The sequence below is a fragment of the Myotis lucifugus genome, unplaced genomic scaffold (genome assembly GCF_000147115.1).
Source record: "Myotis lucifugus unplaced genomic scaffold, Myoluc2.0 scaffold_19, whole genome shotgun sequence".
Classification (NCBI taxonomy): Eukaryota; Metazoa; Chordata; class Mammalia; order Chiroptera; family Vespertilionidae; genus Myotis; species Myotis lucifugus.
The window spans coordinates 9,274,620-9,297,630 of NW_005871067.1; the positions used below are offsets into that span (position 1 = coordinate 9,274,620).

Genomic DNA, 23,011 nt, shown 5'->3' on the forward strand with positions numbered 1-23,011 from the left:
CCACTAATACCAACAAATTGCAGCAACAGATTCCTGGAGCATGTATATACAAACTACAAACAACCAATAATATCAAGCGACGCAAGGGGACAGAGAAGCGCAGAAATAACCGGGGGGGGGGGTAGAGGGAGGGGCAGGAAAATAAAAAGAATAAGCAGTCTAACCTCACAAACACTCAAAAAAAAAAAAAAAATCAAAAAAAAAAACAAACAAACAAACAAACAAAAAAAAAAACAAAAAAAAACAAAAAACAAAACAAAACAAAAAAATATATACTCGTCAATCAGGCAAACAACGATAAAACAATAGAGAGAGAAAAGAAGAAGAAGAGAGAGAAAAAAAAAGGATAGTGAAGGAAGATGAGGGAAAGGTGTATAAGGATTTAGAACAGGGGATTGGACATAGGATATTTAAGCAGGGTTAAATTTTGACAGAGGATAAAAAGAATAGGGAAGATCTAAAGCTGGAGTAGGGTAAGAGAAACAGGACAGCAAAAGGGAGAAAGTGGGGAAGATTGTTTAGCACAGAGGCAAATTGAGGTAGAGAAAAATGTTGCTAAAGGAACGATGAAAATAGAATGGAGAACATTAGTCCCAAAATAAAATAAAGACAAGATAAAATGACACTTTAAAAAATGGTAAAATGGTAGCGGTAATAATACTAGTTAAAAATAAAAATGTAGTAGCTGAAAGGGCAAAATCGGGTGATGGAGAAAAAAGAAAAATGAAAAAAAAATGTTTTCTTAGTTAAAAGGAGAAAAAGTAATTTAAAAAAATAAAAATAAAAATGTGCAGTAATGCAGGTGCTTCAGATCTTCTACTCTTCTCATTGGCACGCCGGGAACTCAGGAGAATGTTGACTTTCCCTCTGATACACTGTTCCTCCTTGTTGTAAGCCACAGTCCTTATTGCCTTATCTGTATTTACAGAGGAGTCAGTTCGTGGCTCTGCCTCTGGGTGGCAGTGTGTCTGGGTTGACCTCCGAGGCTAAAAGTTCTCTCCGACCAGGAGCTGCCTATTGTACCTGAACCAGCTCCGCCCAGAGGTGGTTCCCCCAGCACCACTCCCAGTTCTGTTTCCCAGGCTCCCCCAAAACAGTCTTCCCCTACAAGCTCTGCTAGTTACCCCAACTGGGCACTCACATGCACTGGGCTCAACAATCAAAGCCACAGAAGTAAGAGGAAGTGTGCGAACAAGAGCCTGGGAAGCTGCTGGAACTCGCAGGGTTCCACCCTCCAGAACCGCGCGGAATGTCTGCGCGCGCCCAAGCCCCCGGCAAGAGGCACGGATTTTGGAGAGCGCGGATTTTGGCGGACGCAGATTTTCCCCTGCGCCCGCGCGCGCGTTCCTCGCTCCAACCTGAACTGCGAACCGTACCTTCGAGGCAAGTCCAACCTTTCCGTGGAGGGGTGCAGGTCTCCCCTTGGCTCTTGCAGTCGCGCTGTTTGCGAATCGCTGCCTCCGGGTCAGTAGCCGCCGGGCTAGTAGCCGATCTCTGGATGCCGGTGAACGCTGCCTGAGATGGCGCGGTCCCGCCGCTGCGCTGGTGCCCAGAGAGAGGTTTCAGCCTCAATCTCCAACCATCCGCATTTTTTAGAAGTTTTCTGTCTTTCCTGGCTGCAGACTGTCTCTCAGCTGAAACTCCCCAGCTTGATCGGGCTGATTGTTACCCGTTTCAGCTGCTCGCCCCCATCTGGTCCGGGACAAAGCACCAACACGTCCGTCTAGGCCTCCGCCATTTTCTCCTCCTCTCTTTTTCTTTTCTTTTTTATGCCTAACATCTTCACTTTATTTTATTTTTTAAAATCTTTATTGTTGAAAGTATTACATATGTCTCCTTTGACCTCAGGCAATCACCACCCTATTGTCTGCATACAAGTTCTTTGATTGTTCTCTTCCCACCCACCAACCCAACCCCACATTCCCTCTGACATTCCACAGACTATCCCATGCTTCTATGTCTCTGGATCTATTGTGTTCATCAGTTTATTTTGTTCATTAGATTCCACATATGAGTGAGATCATGGGATACTTGTCTTTCTCTGACTGGCTTATTTTGCTTAGGATAATACTCTCCAGGTACCTCAATGCTGTGTCAAAGGATAAGAGATCATTATTTTTTACTGCTACATACTATTCCATGGTGCAAATGTACCACAGCTTTTTTATCCACTCATCTACTAAAGGCATTTGGTATGTTCCCATATCTTAGCTATTGTAAATAGTAGATACATTCTTTTTTAAAATATATATTTTTATTGATTTCAGAGAGGAAAGGAGAGAGAGAGAGAGAGAGAGAGAGAGAGAGAGAAAACATCAATGATGAGAGAGAATCATTCATCAGCTACCTCCTGCATGCCCCACACTGGGGATCAAGCCCCCAACCTGGCATGTGCCCCGACCTGGAATCGAACTATGACCTCCTAATTCATGTCAACACTCAATCACTGAGCCATGCTGGCCAGGCCATACATTCTTTCTGATTGGTGTTTTGGGTTTTTTTACGATATATTCCTACAAGTGGGATCACTGGGTCAAATGGCAGATCCATATTTAATTTTTTGAGGGAACTCCACACTGTTTTCCATAATGGACGCACCAGTCTACATTCCCACCAGCAGTATACTAGGGTTCCCTTTTCTCCACATCCTTGCCAGCACTTGTCACTTGTTGATTTTCTTATGGTAGCCTTTGTGAGAGGTGTGAGGTGATACCTCATTGTTGTTTTAATTTGCATCTCTTGGATGATCAGTTACTGAGCATTTTTTCATATGTCTCTTGGCATCTGTGCCTGCTTTGGAGCAGTACCTATTTAGATCCTTTGCCCATTTTTAAATTGGATTATTTGTTGTCCTTTTGTTAAGATGTATGAGTTCCTTACATAATTTGGATATTAGCCTTTTATCAGATGTATCATTGCCAAATATGTTCTCCCATACAGTGGGCTCCCTTTTCCTTTTATTGATGGTTTCTTTTGCCGTGCAGAGGCTTTTTATTTTGATGTAGTCCCATTTGTTTATTTTCTCCTTAGTTTCCTTTGCCCTAAGAGAGCGGTTCTCAACCTGTGGGTCGCGACCCCTTTGGGGGTCGAACAACCCTTTCACAGGGGTCGCCTAAGACCATCGGAAAACACATATATAATTATATATTGTTTTTGTGATTAATCACTATGCTTTAATTATGTTCAATTTGTAACAAAGAAAATATATCCTGCATATCAGATATTTACATTACGATTCATAAAAATAGCAAAATTACAGTTATGAAGTAGCAACGAAAATAATTTTATGGTTGGGGGTCACCACAACATGAGGAACTGTATTAAAGGATTTCGGCATTAGGAAGGTTGAGAACCACTGCCCTAAGAGATGTATGTCCTCTTTGGAGAAATGTGTATTCAGGTCTTCTGCCATTTCTTACTTGGATTGTTTGTCTTCCTTTTATTGAGTTGTATGAGTACTTTATTTTAAAAATATATATTTCTGTTGATTTCAGAGAGGAAGGGAGAGGGAGATAAAGGTAGAAACATCAATGATGAGAGAGAATCATCAATTGGCTGCCTCCTGCACGCCTGCTACTGAAGATCAAGTCCGCAAACGGGGCATGTACCCTAACGGAATTGAACTCTGACCTCCTAATTCATAGGTTGACACTCAACCACTGTGCCACACCAGCCGGGCTGTATCAGTACTTTCTATATTTTGGATATTAACCCCTTACCAGATATGTTTTCCCATACATTGGGTTCCCTTTTCTTTTCATTGTGGTTTCTTTTGCTGTGCGGATGCTTGATGTAGTCCCATTTGTTTTTTTTCTCCTTAGTTTCCATTGCCTTAGAGATGTATCGGTAAACATATTGCTTTGAGAGATGTCTGAGATTTTGCTACCTATGGTTTCTTCAAGGATTTTTATGGTTTCACGACTTACATTTAAGTGTTGTATCCATTTTAAGTTTATTCTTGTGTATAGTATAAGTTTGTGGTCTAGTTTCATCTTTTTGCATGTATCACTCCAATTTTTTCAACACCATTTATTGAGGAGACTCTTTTCACTCCATTGTATGCTCTTGCCTCCTTTGTCAAATATTAATTGAGAGTTATGGCTTGGGTCAATTTGGGTGTCTGTTCTATTCTGTTGATCTGTTCTACTCTGTTCTATTCTACTGACCTGTTCTTGTGTCAGTACCAAGGCTTTTTTTATTAGTGTGGTTTTGTAGTATAACTTCATATCTGGTATTGTGATCCCTCCCATTTTGTTATTCTTTCTGAAGATTGATGCAGGAACTTGGGGTCTTTTTTGGCTCTATATGAAATTTTTTGGAGTATTTTTTCTAAATCTGTGAATTATGCCCTTGGTATTTTAATAGGGATTGCATTGAATCTGTAGATTGCTTTGGGTAGTATGGATATTTTAATGATGTCCATACCAATCACTGAACACAACATGTATATTCTTCCATTTTTTTATATCTTGCTCTATCTCTATCTTTTTTCAAAGTCCTGTAGTTTTCCGAGTATGTCTTCTGTCTTCTTGGTTAAGTTTATTCCTTAGTATGATAAATTGGATTTTGTATTTAGTTTCTCTTCTTGAGAATTCATTATTGGTCTATAAATATGCCATCAATTTCTGGGTTTTAATTTTTTATCCTGCTACATTCCCGAATTCATTTATCAAATCTAGTAGTTTTTTTGGTGGAGTCTTTAGGGTTTTCTATGTACAATATCATGTCATCTGCAAATAATGAGAGTTTTACTTCTGCCTTTCCAATTTGGATGCCTTTTTGTTATTCTCTGATTGCTGTGGCTAGGACTTCTAGTAATAAGTTGAATAAGAGTGGTGAAAGCTGACATCCCTGTCTTGTTCCTGTTTTTAGGAGAAATGTTTTTAGTTTGTGCCCATTGAGTATGAAATGGGCTGTAGATTTGTCATATATGGCCTTTATTATGTTGAGATATGATCCCTCTTCCCACTTTGCTGAGTTTTTGTCAAAAAGGGTGCTGAGTATTTGACAAAGGAGGCAAGAACATAAAATGGAGTAAAGATAGTCTCTTCAACAAATGGTGCTGGAAAAACTGGACAAACACATGCAAAAAGATGAAACTAGACCACCAACTTAACGCCATACACAAGAATAAACTCAAGATGGATATACAACTTAAATGTAAGGCATAAAACCATAATAATCATAGAGGAGAACATAGGCAGTAAAATCTTAAACATCTCATGTAACAATATGTTCACCGATACATCTAGGGCCGTGGTCAGCAAACTGCGGCTCGCAAGCCACATGCGGCTCTTTGGCCCCTTGAGTGTGGCTCTTCCTAAGCCTTAGGAGTACCCTAATTAAGTTAATAACAATGTACCTACCTATATAGTTTAAGTTTAAAAAATTTGGCTCTCAAAAGAAATTTCAATTGTTGTACTCTTGATATTTGGCTCTGTTGACTAATGAGTTTACCGACCACTGAATTCTAGGGCAAAGGAAATTAATGAGAAAATAATCCAATGGGACTGCATCAAAATAAAAAGTTTCTGCACAGCAAAATCAAGCACCATCAAAATGAAAAGGGAACCCACTGTATGGAAGAACATATTTGCCAATGATATATTTGATAAGGGGTTAATATCCAAAATATATAAAGTACTCCTACAACTCAACAAAGGAAGACAATACAATTAAAAAATGGTAGAAAACCTCAATAGATATTTCTCCAAAGAGGACATACAAATGGCCAAGGGACCTATGAAAAATGCTCAAAGTCACGAATCATCAGAGAAATGTAGATTAAAATCACAATGAGCTATTACCTCACACCTGTCAAAATGGCTATCATCAAAAAATCAGCGAACAACAAGTGCTGGGGAGGATGTGGAGAAAAGGGAACACTGGTTCACTGCTGGTGCAGCCATTATTAAAAACAGTAAGAAGTTTCCTCAAAAAATAAAAAATGGAACTCCTGTTTGATTCAGCAATCCCACTTCTGGGAATATATTGTAAAACCCCCAAAACACCAGTGAGAAAGAACATATGCACTCCTATGTTCATAGAAGCATTATTTACAATAGCTAAGATTTGGAAACAGCCCTAGTGCCCATCAGTAGTTGAATGGACAAAAAAGTTGTAGGGCATTTACACAATGGGATACTATGCAGCTGTAAAGAAGAGGAGTCTTTTATTATTTGGGACAGCATGGATGTACCTGGAAAATAATACGCTAAGTAAAATTAGCCAGTCTGAGAAAGATAAATATCACATGATCACACTTATTTATGGAATCTAATGAACAAAATGAATTGACCAACAAAATAAGGCCCAAAGAATGGAGCCATGGAACAGACATACCTTGATGTGGAGTTGGGGGGACCAAAAAAAGAGAAACCAAAGAACTTATATACTTACATGCATTGGCATGAACAAGGCCAATAGTGTAGTGAATACCTGGGGGGTTTGGTAAGGGCTTGGAGGAGGGGGGCTCAGAGGGTAAAAATGTGAGATATCTGTAATACTAACAATAATAAAAAATATATTTTAAGAAAAGGGTATTGAATTTTCTCAAATGCTACTTTTGCATCTATTGATATGATCATGTTATTTTTGTGTTTCAATGTGTTTATGTGATATGTTAGGTTTATTGATTTGTGAATATTGTACCACCCCTCCATTCTGGGAATAAATCCCACAAGGTCATGGTGTATGAGCTTTTTAATATATTGCTGGATCCAATTTGCTAATATTTTGTTGAGGATTTTATAGCATCTGTGTTCATCGGGGATATTGGCCTGTAATTATCTTTCTTTGTAGTGTCTTTATCTGGTTTTGGAATTAGGATAACACCTATACTCCTTATAAAAAGAGCTTGGAAGTGTTTCTTCATCTTGGATTTTCTGAAATAGTTTGAGGAGTATAGGTGTTAGTTTTTCTCTGAATGTTTGGTAAAACTCCCCTGTGAAGCCGTTCGGACCAGGGCTTTTGTTGGGAGTTTTTTTATTACTGCTTCTATTTCATCAGTTGTTATTGGCCTATTCAGGTTTTCTGATTCTTCCTGATTTAATTTTGGAAAGTTGTATTTTTCTAAGAATTTGTCCATTTCATCCACATTCTCCAGCTTGTTGGCATATAGTTCTTCATAGTATAAATCCTTTGTATTTCTGTGGTGTCAGTTGTTACTTCTTCACTTTCTTTTCTGATACTTTTTTGAGTTCTCTGTGTTTCTTGATGAGTCTGGCTAACAGTTCATCAATCTTGTTTATCTTTTCAAAGACCTAATTCTTGATTTCCTTGATTTTTTTGGTATTGTTTTTATAGTCTCTTTTATTTTTGCTCTAATCTTTATCATTTCCTTCCTTCTACTTACTCTGGGCTTTTCTTGTTGTTTTCTTTTTTAATTTTTTAAGTTGTAGGGTTAAATAGTTTCATATTGATTTTTCTTGTTTTTTAATGTAGGTCTTAATGCTATCAACTTCCTTCTCAGGACTGCTTTTGTTGTGTCCTAGAGATTTGGGATTGTTGTATGTTCATTTTCATTTGTTTCCAGGAACTTTTTTATTTCTTTCTTGATCTCATTGGTAACTCATTCATTGTTTAATAAAATGCTATTTAGCCTCCATGTATTTAAATGCATTTTGAGTGTTCTTACTGTAGTTGATTTTTAATTTTATTCCATTGTGATCTCTGAAGATGCTTGATCTGATTTCAGTCTTCTTGAACTTGTAGAGGCTTGTTTTGTGTCCTAACATGTGGTCTGCCTTTAAGAATGACCCATGGGTACTTGAGGAGAATGTATATTCTTCAGCTTTGGGGTGAAATGTTCTATAAATGTCAATTAAATCCATCTGATCCAGTGTGTCCTTTAGAGTCACTGTTTCCTTGTTAATTTTTTATCTACAAGATCTATCCAGTGAATTCAGTGGAGTGTTAAAGTCCCCTACTATGGCTGTATTGGTGTTGATCTCTCCCTTAATTTCTCCTAGAAGTTTTTTTAAATATATTTGGGTGCTCCTCTTTTGGGTGCATATATGTATACCAGGATTATATCCTCTTGTTAGACCAATTCTTTTAGTATTAAAGTAGTGACTTTTAGTGTCTCTTGTGCTGGCCTTTATTTTGAAGTCTATTTTGTCAACTTTTTTTTCATTTCCATTTGCATGGAAATTTTTTTTTCATCTATGCATTCTCTTTCTGTGTGCATCTTTTGTGCTGAGTTAGGTCTCTTGTAGATAACATATAAGGGTCATATTTTTGTATCCATTCAGCTACCCTATGTCTTTTGATTGGACCATTTAAGCCATTTACATTTAAGATTATTATTGATAGGTACTTATTTCTTGCCATTTTAATTATTTATTGCCTATGTTTCTCTCTCTATTTCTTCTCATTATAGCAGTCCTTTTACAATTCCTTTCAGGGCTGGTTTGGTGTTGCCTGGGAAGTTTTTTATTTCACCATCTATTTTGAATGATAGTCTTGTTGGATATAGTAATCTTGGTTTCAGATCCTTGCTTTTTATTACCTTGAATACTTCATGCCATTTCGTTCTGGCCTCTAGAGTTTCTGATGAGAAATCAGCTGACAGCCTTATGTGAGCACCTTTATAAGTAACACATAGCTTTTCTTGTGCTGCCTTTAAGATTCTCTCTGTGTTTAATTTTTTTGCATTTAAATTATGTGTCTGGGTATGGGCCTGTTTGGCCTCTTCTTTCTTGGGAATCTCTATCTTTCCAGGACTTGTGTGTCTTTTTACTTCACCAGGTTATGGAAGTTTTCTGCCATTATTTCTTCAAACACTTTATCCCTTACTCACTTTCTTCCCCATCTGTCTTTTCTATTATGTGAATATTGTCACGTTTCCTGTTGTCCCACAGTTCCCTTAAGGTTTCCTCCTATTTTAAATTGTTTTCTTCTTTATAGTCTTTCATTAAGAGACTAGAGGACTGGTGCACGAAATTCATGCACTTGGGAGGGCCTGCCTCAGCCCGTTTGCGAGAGGGTGCAAGCCAGGCTGAGGGACACCACCAGTGCACTATCGGGGCTGGGGAGGGATGCGGGAGATTGACCAGCCGGGGAGGATTCCAGGGCTTGTCTGGCCTATCCCACTCAGTCCTAATCTGCTGGACCCCAGCAGCAAGGTAACCTACCAGTTGGAGCGTCTGCCCCATGGTGGTCAGTGCACATCATAGCGACTGGTTGCCCAGTCGACTGTCTGCCCCCTTGTGGTCAGTGCATGTCATTGCAAGCAGTTGAGTGGCCTTAGCATATCATTAGCTTTGATTGGTTGAATGGACGACAGGACACTTAGCATATTAGGCTTTTATTATATAGGATTTTTTTTCCTACCATGTCTTCTAATTCACCTATCCATCCCTCATCTTCCCCAATCTATTGTGTATTCCTTCCAATATGTTCTGTATTAGTGCCATATCATTTTTTATTCCCACCTGGTCTTTTTTTGTTGTTGTTACTATATCTTTAGTCATGTTCTTGAGCATCCTTACCATCATTATTCTGAACTCTATATCTGATAAATTTCTTATCTGCATTTCAGGCTTCTGTTTTTGTTTCCCTATTTTGGTTGCCTATTTGGGTTTGTGTCTGCATATTAGGTATATTTGCTACTGATCTCAATCTCTAGTGCAGGATAATGTCAGACACTGTTTTTGATTAAATCTTTATTGTTCAGATTATTACATTTGTTCCTCTTTTTTCCCCCCATAACTCCCCTCCACCCAGTTCCCACCCCACCCTCCGCCCTCACTCCCCACCCACTGACCTCATTCATAGTTGCGTGATTTTTGTCCAGTCTCTTCCCGCATCCCCCAAACCCCTTTCCCCCCCAAGAATAGTCAGTCAGTCCATTCCTTTCTATGTCCCTGATTCTATTATAATCACAATTTCATTCTGTTCATCAGATTATTTATTCACTTGATTTTTAGATTCACTTGTTGATAGATGTGTATTTGTTGTTCATAATTTGTATTTTTACCTTTTTCTTCTTCTTCCTCTTCTTTTTTTTTTAATTTTTTTTATTGCTTAAAGCATTACAAAGGGTATTACATATGTGTCCTTTTTTTTCCCCACCCTTGACAATACCCCGGCTTCCCCTACCCCCCAGTGTCTTATGTCCATTGGTTATGCTCATATGCATGCATACAAGTCCTTCAGTTGATCTCTTACCCCCCTCCATCCTGCCCCCCAACCCTCTCCGACCTTCCCGCTGCAGTTTGACAATCTGTGTGAGGCAGCTCTGCCTCTGTATCTATTATTGTTCAAAAGTTTATAATGGTCTCTATTATCCATGAATGAGTGAGATCATGTGGTATTTTTCCTTCATTGACTGGCTTATTTCACTTAGCATAATGCTCTCCAGCTCCATCCATGCCGTTGCAAATTGTAAGAGTTCCTTCTTTCTTACAGCAGCATAGTATTCCATCGTGTAGATGTACCACAGTTTTCTAATCCATTCATCTACTGATGGGCATTTAGGCTGTTTCCAGATCATAGCTATGGTGAATTGTGCTGCTATGAACATATGGGTGCATATATCCTTTCTTATTGGTGTTTCTGGTTTCTTGGGATATATTCCTAGAAGTGCGATCACAGGGTCAAATGGGAGTTCCATTTCCAGTTTTTTGAGGAAACTCCATACTGTCTTCCATAGTGGCTGCACCAGTCTGCATTCCCACCAGCAGTGCACAAGTGTTCCTTTTTCTCCACATCCTCTCCAGCACTTGTTGTTTGTTGATTTGTTAATGATAGCCAGTCTGACAGGTGTGAGATGGTACCTCATTGTTGTTTTGATTTGCATTTCTCAGATGATTAGTGACTTTGAGCATGTTTTCATATGTCTCTTGGCTTTCTGAATGTCCTCTTTTGAAAGGTGTCTATTTAGAGCCTTTGCCCATTTTTTGATTGGATTGTTTATCTTCTTCTTTTTAAGTTGTATGAGTTCCCTATAAATTTTGGAGATTAGGCCCTTATCAGATATGACGTTGGCAAATATGTTTTCCCACGCAGTGGGTTTTCTTGTTGTTTTGTTGATGGTTTCTTTTGTTGTGCAGAAGCTTTTTATTTTGATGTAGTCCCATTTGTTCATTTTCTCTTTAGTTTCAACTGCTCTAGGAGCTGTATCAGTGAAGAAGTTGCTTCTGCATATGTCTGAGATTTCGTTGCCCTTGGATTCTTCTAGAATTTTTATGGTTTCCCGTGTTACATTTAAGTCCTTTATCCATTTTGAGTTTATTTTTGTGTATGGTGTAAGTTGGTGGTCTAGTTTCATTTTTTTGCATGTATCTGTCCAATTTTCCGAACACCATTTATTGAAGAGACTATCTTGGCTCCATTGTATGTTCTTGCTTCCTTTGTCAAATATTAATTGAGCATATTGGTTTGGGCCGATTTCTGGGGTCTCTATTCTATTCCATTGATCTATATGTCTGTCCTTGTGCCAGTACCAGGCAGTTTTGAGAACAGTGGCTTTGTAATACAGCTTGATATCTGGTATTGAGATCCCACCTACTTTGTTCTTTCTCAGGATCGCTGCAGCTATTCGGGGTCTTTTTTTATTCCAGATGAATTTTTGGAGAGTTCGTTCTAGATCTGTGAAGTATGCCGTTGGTATTTTAATGGGAAGTGCGTTGAATTTATATATTGCTTTGGGTAGTATGGACATTTTAATGATGTTGATTCTACCAATCCAAGAACATGGTATGTTCTTCCATCTGTTTATGTCCTCCTCTATCTCTTTTTTCAGCGTCCTGTAGTTTTCTGAGTAGAGGTCTTTAACCTCTTTAGTTAAGTTTATTCCTAGGTATCTTAATTTTTTTGGTGCGATGGTAAATGGGATTGTTTTTCTAATCTCTCTTTCTGAAAGTTCACTATTGGTGTATAGAAATGCCTCAGATTTCTTGGGGTTAATTTTGTATCCTGCTACATTGCCAAATTCATGTATTAAGTCTAGTAGCTTTTTGATGGAGTCTCTAGGGTTTTGTATGTATAATATCATGTCATCTGCAAATAAGGACAGTTTTACTTCCTCTTTTCCAATTTGGATGCCTTTTATTTCTTCTTCTTGTCTAATTGCAATGGCTAATACTTCCAGGACTATGTTGAACAGGAGTGGTGAGAGTGGGCATCCTTGTCTTGTTCCTGTTCTTAGGGGAAATGGTGTTAGTTTTTGACCATTGAGTATGATGTTGGCTGTGGGCTTGTCATATATGGCTTTTATTATGTTGAGGTATGATCCTTCTATTCCCACCTTTCTGAGAGTTTTTATCAAAAATGGGTGTTGGATTTTGTCGAATGCTTTTTCTGCATCAATAGATATGACCATGTGGTTTTTTTCTTTCAATTTGTTTATGTGATGTATCACATTTATTGATTTACGGATGTTGTACCATCCTTGCATCTCTGGGATAAATCCTACTTGGTCATGGTGTATGATCCTTCTGATGTACTGCTGGATCCGATTTGCTAAGATTTTGTTGAGGATTTTGGCATCTATGTTCATGAGGGATATTGGCCTGTAATTCTCTTTCATTGTGATGTCTTTACCTGGTTTTGGTATTAGGGTGATGCTGGCTTCATAGAATGAGCTTGGAAGTGTTCCTTCCTCTTGAATTATTTGTAGTAATCTTAGGAGGATAGGTTTTAGTTCTTCCTTGAATGTTTGGTAAAACTCCCCTGTGAAGCCATCTGGTCATGGGCTTTTGTTTGCTGGAAGCATTTTGATGACTACTTCAATTTCTTCCATAGTTATTGGCCTGTTGAGATTTTTAGATTCTTCCTGATTAAGTTTTGGAATGTTGTATTTTTCTAGGAATATGTCCATTTCCTCCAGATTGTCTAGTTCGTTGGAGTAGAGTTGTCCATAGTATTTTTTAACAATCATTTGTATTTCTGTGGGGTCTGTTGTTATTTCGCCTGTATCGTTTCTGATTTGGTTTATTTGGGTCCTCTCTCTTTGCTTCTTGGTGAGCCTGGCTAGAGGTTTGTCAATCTCGTTTATCCTTTCAAAGAACCAGCTCTTAGTTTCATTGATTTTCTGTATTATCTTTTTGGTCCCTATGTCATTTATTTCTGCTCTAATCTTTATTATCTCCTTCCTTCTGCTCACTCTGGGGTTTTCTTGTTGCTCTCTTTCTAATTCTTTGAATTGTAGAGTTAGATGATTTACTACCATTTTTTCTTGCTTTTTGAGATAGGCCTGTAGAGCTATAAACTTCCCTCTCAGGACTGCTTTCATTGCATCCCATAGGTTTTGGATTGTTGTGTTTTCATTGTCATTAGTTTCCAGGATGCTTTTAATTTCTTCTTTGATCTCATTGGTAACCCAATCAATATTTAATAACATGCTATTCAGCTTCCAAGTGTTTGAGTATTTTGGGTTATTTTTTTTGTAGTTCATTTCTAATATTATGCCATCGTGATCTGAGAAGATGCTTGGTATGATTTCAGTCTTCTTGAATTTGGGGAGACTTTGTTTGTGACCCAATATGTGGTCTATTTTTGAATGTGTCTTATGAGCCCTTGAGTAGAATGTATATTCCGTGACTTTGGGGTGAAGTGTTCTGAAGATATCAATTAAGTCCATCTGATCAAGTGAGTCATTTAGGGTTGCTGTTTCTTTGCTGATTGTTTGTCTATCGGACTTATCCAGTGATGTCAGTGGTGTGTTAAAGTCCCCTACTATGATTGTATTGTTGTCGATCTCTCCTTTGATATCCTTCAGGAGTTTTTTTATGTATTTGGATGCTCCTGCATTGGGTGCATAAATGTTTACCAGGGTTATATCTTCTTGTTGTATTGATCCCTTTAGTATTATGAAGTGGCCTTCCTTATCTCTGGTTATGGCCTTCACTTTGAGGTCTATTTTGTCCGATATAAGTATTGCTACCCCAGCTTTCTTTTCCTTTCCATTTGCGTGAAAGATATTTTTCCATCCCTTCACTTTCAGTCTGTGTGAGTCCCTTCTAATGAGGTGGGTCTCTTGTAGACAGCAAATGTATGGGTCATGGTTTTTTATCCATTCAGCCACTCGATGTCTTTTGGTTGGAGCATTTAGTCCGTTTACGTTTAAAGTTATTATTGAAAGGTACTTGTTTGTAGCCATTTCTTTTTTTATGTGTGGCTGTTTTCTTTCTGAGCTTTTTATTTATTATTTTTACACCAGTCCCTTTAGCATTTCTTGCATTGCTGGCTTGGTGGTGATAAACTCCCTTAGACTTTTTTTGTCTGTGAAGCTTCTTATTTCCCCTTCAAATTTGAATGATAGCCTTGCTGGATAGAGTATTCTTGGATTCAGTCCTTTGCTTTGCATCACTTTGTAAATTTCCGTCCATTCTTTTCTGGCCTGATGTGTTTCTGTTGAGAAATCATTTGATAGTCTAATGGGAGATCCCTTGTATGTAACTTTCCGTCTCTCTCTTGCAGCCTTTAAGATTCTCTCTTTGTCCTGAACACTTGCCATGGTAATTATGATGTGTCTTGGTGTTGGTCTTTTCGGGTTCACCTTGTTTGGGACTCTCTGTGCTTGTGTGACTTTTTTCTTCCCCACCTCAGGGAAGTTTTCTGATATTATTTCTTCGAATAGGTTTTCTAATCCTTGTTCTTCTTTCTGTTGTTCTGGCACCCCTATTATTCGTATGTTGTTTCGCTTCATGTTGTCCCAAAGCTCCCTTAGGCTCTCCTCCTGTCTTAATTTTTTTCTCCAATTACAGTACAGATTGGGTGTGTTTTGCTTCTTTGTCTTCTAATTCACTAATTCGGTCCTCCGCTTCTCCTAGTCTACTGTTGATGCTTTCAATGGTGTTTTTTATTGCAGCTATATCGCTCTTCATTTCTTGTTGGGTCTTACATAAGGTATTGATTTTTTCTTCATTTCTTGTTGGGTCTTACATAAGGTATTGATTTTTTCATCTGTTTCTTCTTGCTTCTTGCATAAGCTGTTGATTTTTTTCATCTGTTTCTTCTTGCTTCTTGAATAAGTTGACTTTTTCCTCCGTCCGGTGTATGCACACTAGGACCCTTATTTTGAATTCTTTTTCTGTCATGTTGCATGCCTCTGTCTCACTTAGCTGCTTTTCTGGCGAGTCCTCCTTTTCTTTCCTTTGGGGGTTTCTTTGCCTACCCATGTTTGATCTCGCTGACATATGTAGATGTTGAGACGTTCAGTGGCTGCTCCCTGGGTGGCAGGGGCTCCTTGGGTTGTGGTTGCTGCTCAGACGGTTGCGGTAGCAGCTGCTTTCCAGTTGGCAGCAGCTCCTCTGGTGGGTGTTGTTCACAGCTGTGTTGGCTCTTCTGGCTGGTGGGGGGAGGCTTCACGTACAGCTGCTGTTCCTCAGACAGAGGGTGTGGTGATCCGGAGGCGGTCTGGGAAACGCTCCTCTCTTACCAGCACTGCATGATCTGGGAAACGCTCCTCACTTATGGGCACTGCATGGTCTGGTCAGTTCCTCAGGATGCCCCCTTTAGTCTCAGTTCTCCGCAATCACAAAATCCAAATCTCAAATCTCCCGGCGCCAGCAAACCCGCGGAACTCCTTTCCCCGGTCAGGGTCTGTGTCAGCTGAGTAAATTTGCCAATTCGGGGTGGGTGTTATTAGTTTCAGCTGCTTACTCCGTTTGCTCCGGGACAAGCCCTGGGACGCGTCTGCCTATATCGCTGCCATCTTCCAGTCCAGTCTTCCTCTTCTTAAAGGATACCTTTCAGCATTTCATATAATACTGGTTTGGTGGTGATGAACTTCTTTAGCTTTTCCTTATCTGTGAAGCTCTTTATCTGACCTTCAATTCTGAATGATAGCTTTGCTGGGTAAAGTAATCTTGGTTGTAGGTTCTTGGCATTCATCACTTTGAATATTTCTTGCCACTCTCTTCTGGCCTGCAAAGTTTCTGTTGAGAAATCAGTTGACAGTCGTATGGGTACTCCCTTGTAGGTAACTGACTGTTTTTCTCTTGTTGCTTTTAAGATTCTCTCTTTGTCTTTTGCTCTTGGCATTTTGATTATGATGTGTCTTGGTGTGGTCCTCCTTAGATTCCTTTTGTTTGGGGTTCTCTGTGCTTCCTGGACTTGTAAGTCTATTTCTTTCACCAGGTAGGGGAAGTTTTCTGTCATTATTTCTTCAAATAGGTTTTCAATATCTTACTCTCTCTCTTCTTCTGGCACCCCTATAATTCGGATGTTGGTACTCTTGAAGCTGTCCCAGAGGCTCCTTACACTATCTTCGTATTTTTGGATTCTTTTTTCATTTTGCTTTTCCGGTTGGGTGTTTTTTGCTTCTTCGTATTACAAATCTTTGACTTGATTCTTGCGATCCTGGTCTGCTGTTTGGAGTCTGTGTAATATTCTTCATTTCAGTCAGTGTATGCTTAATTTCTAGTTGGTCCTTTATCACAACATCAAGGGTCTCACTAGATTTCTTGAGGATCTCACTACATTTATCGGCGGTCTCACCAGTCTTTTCGAGCGTCTTCCTAAATTTATCGGTGGCTTCTAAACAGTTCTTGAAAAACCTTAAAAGTGTGGTTTTGAACTCTATATTCAGCAGTTTGCTTTCCTCCATTCCTGTCATTTGTGTCCTGTTTCTTTGTCTCCGCATTTTTTATGCTTCCTTGTGTTGATAAAGTGGTTTTCTGTGCTAAGTGTCCTCTAGGGCCCAGTGGTTCAGCCTCCCCAATTACCTGAGGAGGACACTCTTGGTGCTCCCCCTTGTGTTCTTTGTGCACAGTCTTGTTGTAGTTAAGCCTTGATTGTTGTAAGTAACACTGGGAGGGTTTGACCTCCAGGCCAATTGGCTGTGAGAATCAGCTGTGTCTGCAGTGGGAGAACTTCTTTCCTGGAGCTCTAGGGAGGTGCTAATCTAGCCTCTGCCTGAGGCTATCCAGCAAACGCCTCCGTGCAAGGCTTGGGCTGGGCGGGTCCCACGGGATCAACAGGGCGGGCCGAGCGAGCAGTTATGGCTGCTCTCAGTCCTGCCTTCAGAGGCCCCGCTTCTCAGTGTCCCAGCAATTGCTGCAAGTACCTCCGAGAGAAAGCTGCCCTCGAGTTCTGACCAATGCCAGACAGTCCCGCTTCTCCCGTATGAGTCTAGGTCCCCAGAGACTCGCTCGGAACTGGAGCTCAGAGCCTGAGACTCCCTCCCGATTGAAACTGACAACCGCGCCCTCAGCCGCCAGTCCGCTCTGTGTGCGCCTCTGTACCTTAGTATTTTACTTCCGCATCGCACCTCTTCTGAGTGTCGGTATGCTTTTCTCTTTCCTTCTAGTTGTAGAATTTTCACTCAGCCAGCCTTCCTGTGGTTGTGGGTGATGTCCGTTATGTCTTTTAGTTGTATTTTTGAAGCGGTTGTGCGAGGCAGCAATTTCCGGTGTTTACCTATGCCGCCATCTTGGTTTCTCAGACACTGTTTTTGAATTGGGCTTGATTAACCTGTTTGAAGCTATCAGCAATCCACAGAATGTGGCTCCCTCTGCTGGAGCTAGGTGTCTTTGGAAATGACCAAGATGTGCACCAGAATCTGCTTTTCCTAGCCTTGGACCCAGAAGGAGATCAGGTAAAGAATCAAAGTCTCCAGAGATCAATCTCTGCCTGCAGTCCAATTGCTTATCCTCAGGCTATCAGCCACAGGGTAGGGTTGGGCAACTGCCTTCCCCCAGTCAAAAACCTCCTGGATAGCAAAGGTCCTCCAGAGAAAGATGTCCTCTGTGGTATGAGGGAATGACTCAGCACAGGAAACGGGTGACTTCCCTACAAGCTGCAACCCCAAAGTCCCCAAATCTGGACTCTCCTCACACTGTTCTAGTCCACTCTGCCTTCCCTCTGCCAAAGCCTACAGTGAGTGGCTGCACACAAAATTTTGTGTGTTGGCCTTTTAAGAGGGTGCCTGAATTTCCAGCCATCTCTTGCTGGTAGACAGCAACCCTGCTGCTTTTCACAGCCAAGTGTTATGTGGCCACCCACCTCAATTGTGCTCTTGTCTGGGGAGCCCAGCTTGAGGTTTAGACCCCAGAGTTCTCAGTGGGAACCCCTCATAGCTGAGATATCCTTCCAGAACTTCAACTGCTGTCTTAGGAGCCCAGCCAGCCCTTTCACACTTCTTACCAGTATCCATGCACTCTCCACTTTCCATCCTTGGTTATCAGGTTTCTCTCCAGCTAGTCTTCAATCGATTTTCAGGGTATTTTTTCTGTATTTCAGTTGTATTTCCAAGTTTGGTCCTGGGAGTGTCAGTGTCACTTCTACTTACTCCACTGCCATGTTGGTAACCTGTAGGTTTCTTAATTATAGGTTATTTGCCTTAGGTTTATTTGTAGAGATTTAAAAGTATTTTTTGTTGTTGCAATTTTAAATGAAATATTTTATTTCTAGGTACCTATTATTAGTTACCTGTTTATTTCTTAAAGGTATTTTGAGTTTCCTAAGCATAAAAAAATGTCAGCTGAGTTATACTTTATAATATTTCCTTTTACCCTGGCCTTATTGGATATTAATATTGCCCTAACTCATTTTTGTTTTTATTTTACAAAAATGTTTTGCTGGTATATTTATTGTGGAATATTTTGGGGATTTGTTTATTTGGTAGGTTACTTGGTTTACAAATTACATATAAATGGTTTCTGTTTATTAAATCAATGAAGAGACTTAGGAATTTCAAACAACTGTAAAGTTAAATAATTTTTTTATTTTCTTATTTTTTTCCTTCTATTTTATTTTTATTCATTATTATTCTTGTACTAGGGGCTCAGTGCACAAATTTGTGCACTTTGAAAGGAACTGTGGGCTGCGAGGCTGTGGTGGGCAAAGGGACAGGGTCTCGGCCCATCCTCTGCGCCCCCCCCCCCCCAGCCTCTGCCGCTGTGGCCCCTGGTCCCCTGTCTGCCGGCAGCCCCGCTCCAGCCACTACCGCTCCCACACACTGATTGGGGCTGGCGCCAGCCGGTGTCATCAGCAGGTGTGAGTTGCAGCTGCTGCTCCCATTTGCCCCTCAGGAGCTGGGAGAGGTGGAGAAGCCCTCAGGGGCGATCGGGGCTGGCAGCTGCCTCTCGCACCTGCTGCTGGTGCCGAGTGATCAGGACTGGTGCCGGGCGCTGGCAGCCGATGCAAGCGGCGGCACTGGAGCCGGCTGCGGGTGCGAGCGGGGCGGTCGCTGGCAGAGGGTGCAAGAGGCTGCTGCCAGCCCCGATTGCCTCTCAGGAGCAGGAGCAGGGGGTGGTGAAGAAGCACTGAGGGGCGATCGGGGCCGGCAGCCACCGCTTGCACCCGCTGACGGCGCCAAGCGATTGGGGCTGGCGCCAGGCATGGGAAGCGGGTGTGAGCATTGGCTCTGGCGCCGGCTGCGAGTGCGAGTGGGGCCGGTGCCGGCAGGAGGTGCGAGCTCCCAGCGCGACCACGGTGCGTGGGAGCAAAGAATTTTCAGTAACCACCAGAGGCTCGCCCCGATGACAGGGACTGGCACCCAGCCTTGGTCTGGCGCCCCTGGTCACCTGTTCCACCATCCCACCATGGCCGATGCCCTCCATGTTCTGCAGTCTGACTCTTGCTGCCAACACCCGCCATATTCTGCGCACACCCCATGGTGGTCAGCGCACGTCATAGCAACCGATTGTTCGGCTGTTCTGTTGTTCTGCCGTTCAGTCTATTTGCATATTAGGGTTAGGGTTTTACTAATATATGTGTAGATAACAGTTTTTTATCTTTAAAATTTTATCTTTCATTGGTAGTGATCACCTTCATATTCTTCATGGTTGTCAGTATACAAAAACTAAAAAAAAAAGCTGTTTTACACTCCACTATTTGACTTCATATTCCATCTTTTTTATCCATTTATCTTTTGTTGGAATTCTATGCATTTTTACTTCTGTGCCTCTGAATTTATGGCTTCTTACTGTTTCTTCTGTTCTTTGATTTCCTTTCCTGATATATTCATACTAATTTTCTTTTAATAGAAAATGTCTCAAGTGCTTTCCTCAAAAAGGGCACATATAATGCTATAGGTGAGAAACCAATTCCAGTTCATTTTCTTTTCTTTATCAGAACCTTAGTTTCTTTCTGAAATCTTACAAATAAAAGTTTCCTTATTTTTAGAGTTCAGAAATGCCTTTAATCTTGGAGTTCAGATATTTCACCAAGAGGTCTAGGTGTGTATCTTATAATTCTTCCTATAACTCTGTAATCCCTTTGGATAGGAAAACTCCAAGTCTTTAAAGTTTAGGAAACTTTGTTTTAATTGTCTCTTTAGTTATTGGTTTTTCTCCTGTTCTTTTTTCTCTAATACGCTTATTTTGTACTGTATTTGTCTTCTAAGTCACTTATCCATGTATGATACCTGTTTTTTGTAGTATTGCCATTTTCAATGCGATTTTTTTTCTTATTTTTATGTAAGTATTTAGCTGTTGGTAATATTATTTCTAATCTTCACCATTCTTTGTAGTTAGTAATTTGAAGTCACAGTTTTATATCTAAAAGTATTTACCTTCTCTGCTTATATCTTATAGTTTATATGTATTCTTAATTTGTATTATAGGTTTTTAAAGTTCTTTTTCATTCTTTTATTGCATCTCCAATTGATAGGCACCATCTATCCTAGTTGTTTATTTGTATTAAGTTCCTTAAACAAGATATATTCTTTTTTGGCTGACCATGTCAGGGCTTGTGTGTTCCCTTTGGACCTCACGCATATCGAATTATTGGTTTCTTGGACAGTTATTGTCTAGCAATGAGAGGTCATTTTTTTTCTGTTGTATCTTTGACCAATGGTTTGGTTAGGACGTTTCCCATGGTGGATGCAAAGGAGTGTGGTTTAGGTTATCAGTCTCATGGGCTTCAACTCAGTCCAAACTAGGGTAGTTTTCCTTGACAGCTCCTAGCATAGAGCCTTTTTCATAACTGAGTGCAAGTGGGCAGGGCCACTTTCTTTCTGTTTGCTTGGATGAGCCACATGGCTTGCAAAATTGGTTCCTCAGATGGCAGTGGATTCTGCACGCAACATCTGCCTCCCGCTTCTGAGTCATTCCACTGTTGTAGGGAGTGGTGCCCAGAAGTGACTGTCTGTTAGCTTAGCCAGTGACAGTGGTTCCTCTCTGCATTCCATATACAGGCTACACTTTCTTCTGGATGGTATATGTAGGCAATCATCTTTCCAAAAAGTGTTCTTAAATCCTACATAATAACAGCCTAATATGCTAAGTGTCCTGTTGGCCGGTCGGCCGTTCAACCAATCAAGGCATAATATGCTTATGATAAGCTAAGGCTGCTCAACTGCTTGCTATGACATGCATTGACCACCAGGGCGCAGACAGTCGACCGGTTGACCAGTTGCTATGACCTGCACTAACCACCAGGGGCAGACGCTCCAACCGGTAGGTTAGCTTGCTGCTGAGGTCTGGCTGATCAGGACTGAGCAAGATGGGCCAGACATGCTCTGGAGCCCTCTCGCAGTCCTTCCCTGGCTGGCCAACCTCCCGGGTCCCTCCCTGGCCCCGATCGTGCACCGGTGGGGTCCCTCGGCCTGGCCTGCATCCTCTCGCAATCTGGGATCCCTCGGGGGATGCCGAAGAGCTGGTTTCAGCCCGATCCCGCAGGCCAGGCCTAGGGACCCCACTGGTGCACGAATCCGGGCACTGGGCCTCTAGTATATCTATAATATGACAATGTTTATTCAAAACCTTACAAGTGAAGGAGAAATGTGGTGGGTGGTATAGGATCAATTATTCATGATCCTATCATTCTATATATAGTTACTACTACGATTCTTACTTATGTCCTCCTCCCAACCCTCTTGGCATAAGTGATTTTTCCTAACATAGTATACATACATATCCTGGGTTTTTCTTTATTTGGCTCCAGTCGTTGATTATTATTATGGTATTAAATAATTTGACTAAAACTTGAAATTAACTTCTTATTAATCTTTATATAGAAAATGAAGACCTTTCCAATCAGTCAAAACCCACACAAAACCAAAGTAAGTACCAAATTTGATTCAGATATAACGGATTTCTGTCTTGATTGTCTGCTCAGTTGTTATTCACAGATAACAATTTGAATTGAGTGTATTTGGAATCTTTATGCTTTAGGGAAAGTTCCTGGTTAAAGAATTTAACTGATCAGTACTTGATAAAAGAGACTTAATGTGGTACATTTTATATATACGACATGAAATGCACATACTAACTGAATTTAAAATTAACCATATGCCTTTGTATTGTATTTGCAACGTTTTCAATGTAATCTAACTGCTAGGTGGATTATATCTACATATGCTTTACAGTACATTATAGTAGAAACCTCATTTCTTTCTGAATATAAACATATAGATGGGATAAAAACCCTTTTGAGAAAAACATGTCAGATACTACTTTAATTTAATTCTTTTAATTTAAAAAAATGTTTGTTTTTTTTACTTTTTTAATTACAGTTGACATTTAATATTAAATTTCAAGTATGCAAAACAGTGCTTAGACATTTATATAAATTTCTAGAGATCCTCCCAATAAGTTTAATACCCACCCGGCATTCTATATAATAAAACCCTAATATGGAAATTGACCAAATGGTGGAACATCCGGACGCTATGATGCTCATTGACCACCAGGGGGCAGATGCTCAATGCAGGAGCAGCCCCCTGGTAGTCAATGCACTCCCAAAAGGGGAAGTGCCGCTCAACCAGAAGCCGGGCTCACGGCTGGTGAGTGCAGTGGCGGCGGGAGCCTCTCCCGCCTCTTCTGCAGGGGGCAGTGAGGAGCGAGGGGTCCCGGACTGTGAGAAGGGCGCGGGTTGGTGCTGGAGGGCCCCCCCCACCCCTCCCCGGTGCCGGAAATTTCGGTGCACCCGGGCCCTCTAAGAGGTATAATATATGTGTGTGTGGTTATATATATATATATATAACATATACATATCCTAAATGTAACCCCCTATCCAGGGTAATATATAAACTATAATAATATGGTATTATAAATATTGGATAAATTCCCCTAATGCCGGTACTTTAACATTCCCCATGACTATTTTGTAACAAAAT

General features: G+C 40.5%; 1 protein-coding gene across 4 annotated transcripts in view; it reads left to right on the forward strand.

Moving 5' to 3' along the window:
* PROSER1 (proline and serine rich 1) overlaps positions 1 to 23,011 on the forward strand; it is a 77,871-nt gene that overhangs the window by 33,744 nt on the left and 21,116 nt on the right. For 3 of the 4 annotated variants that reach the window (XM_023751254.1, XM_023751255.1, XM_014452965.2), the window contains one exon: positions 21,911 to 21,955. The exons of the other annotated variant lie outside the window; for it this stretch is intronic. In XM_023751254.1, the coding sequence (XP_023607022.1) occupies positions 21,911 to 21,955 (45 nt within the window). The remainder of the gene's footprint in view (positions 1 to 21,910; positions 21,956 to 23,011) is intronic. 4 annotated transcript variants of the gene reach the window in all.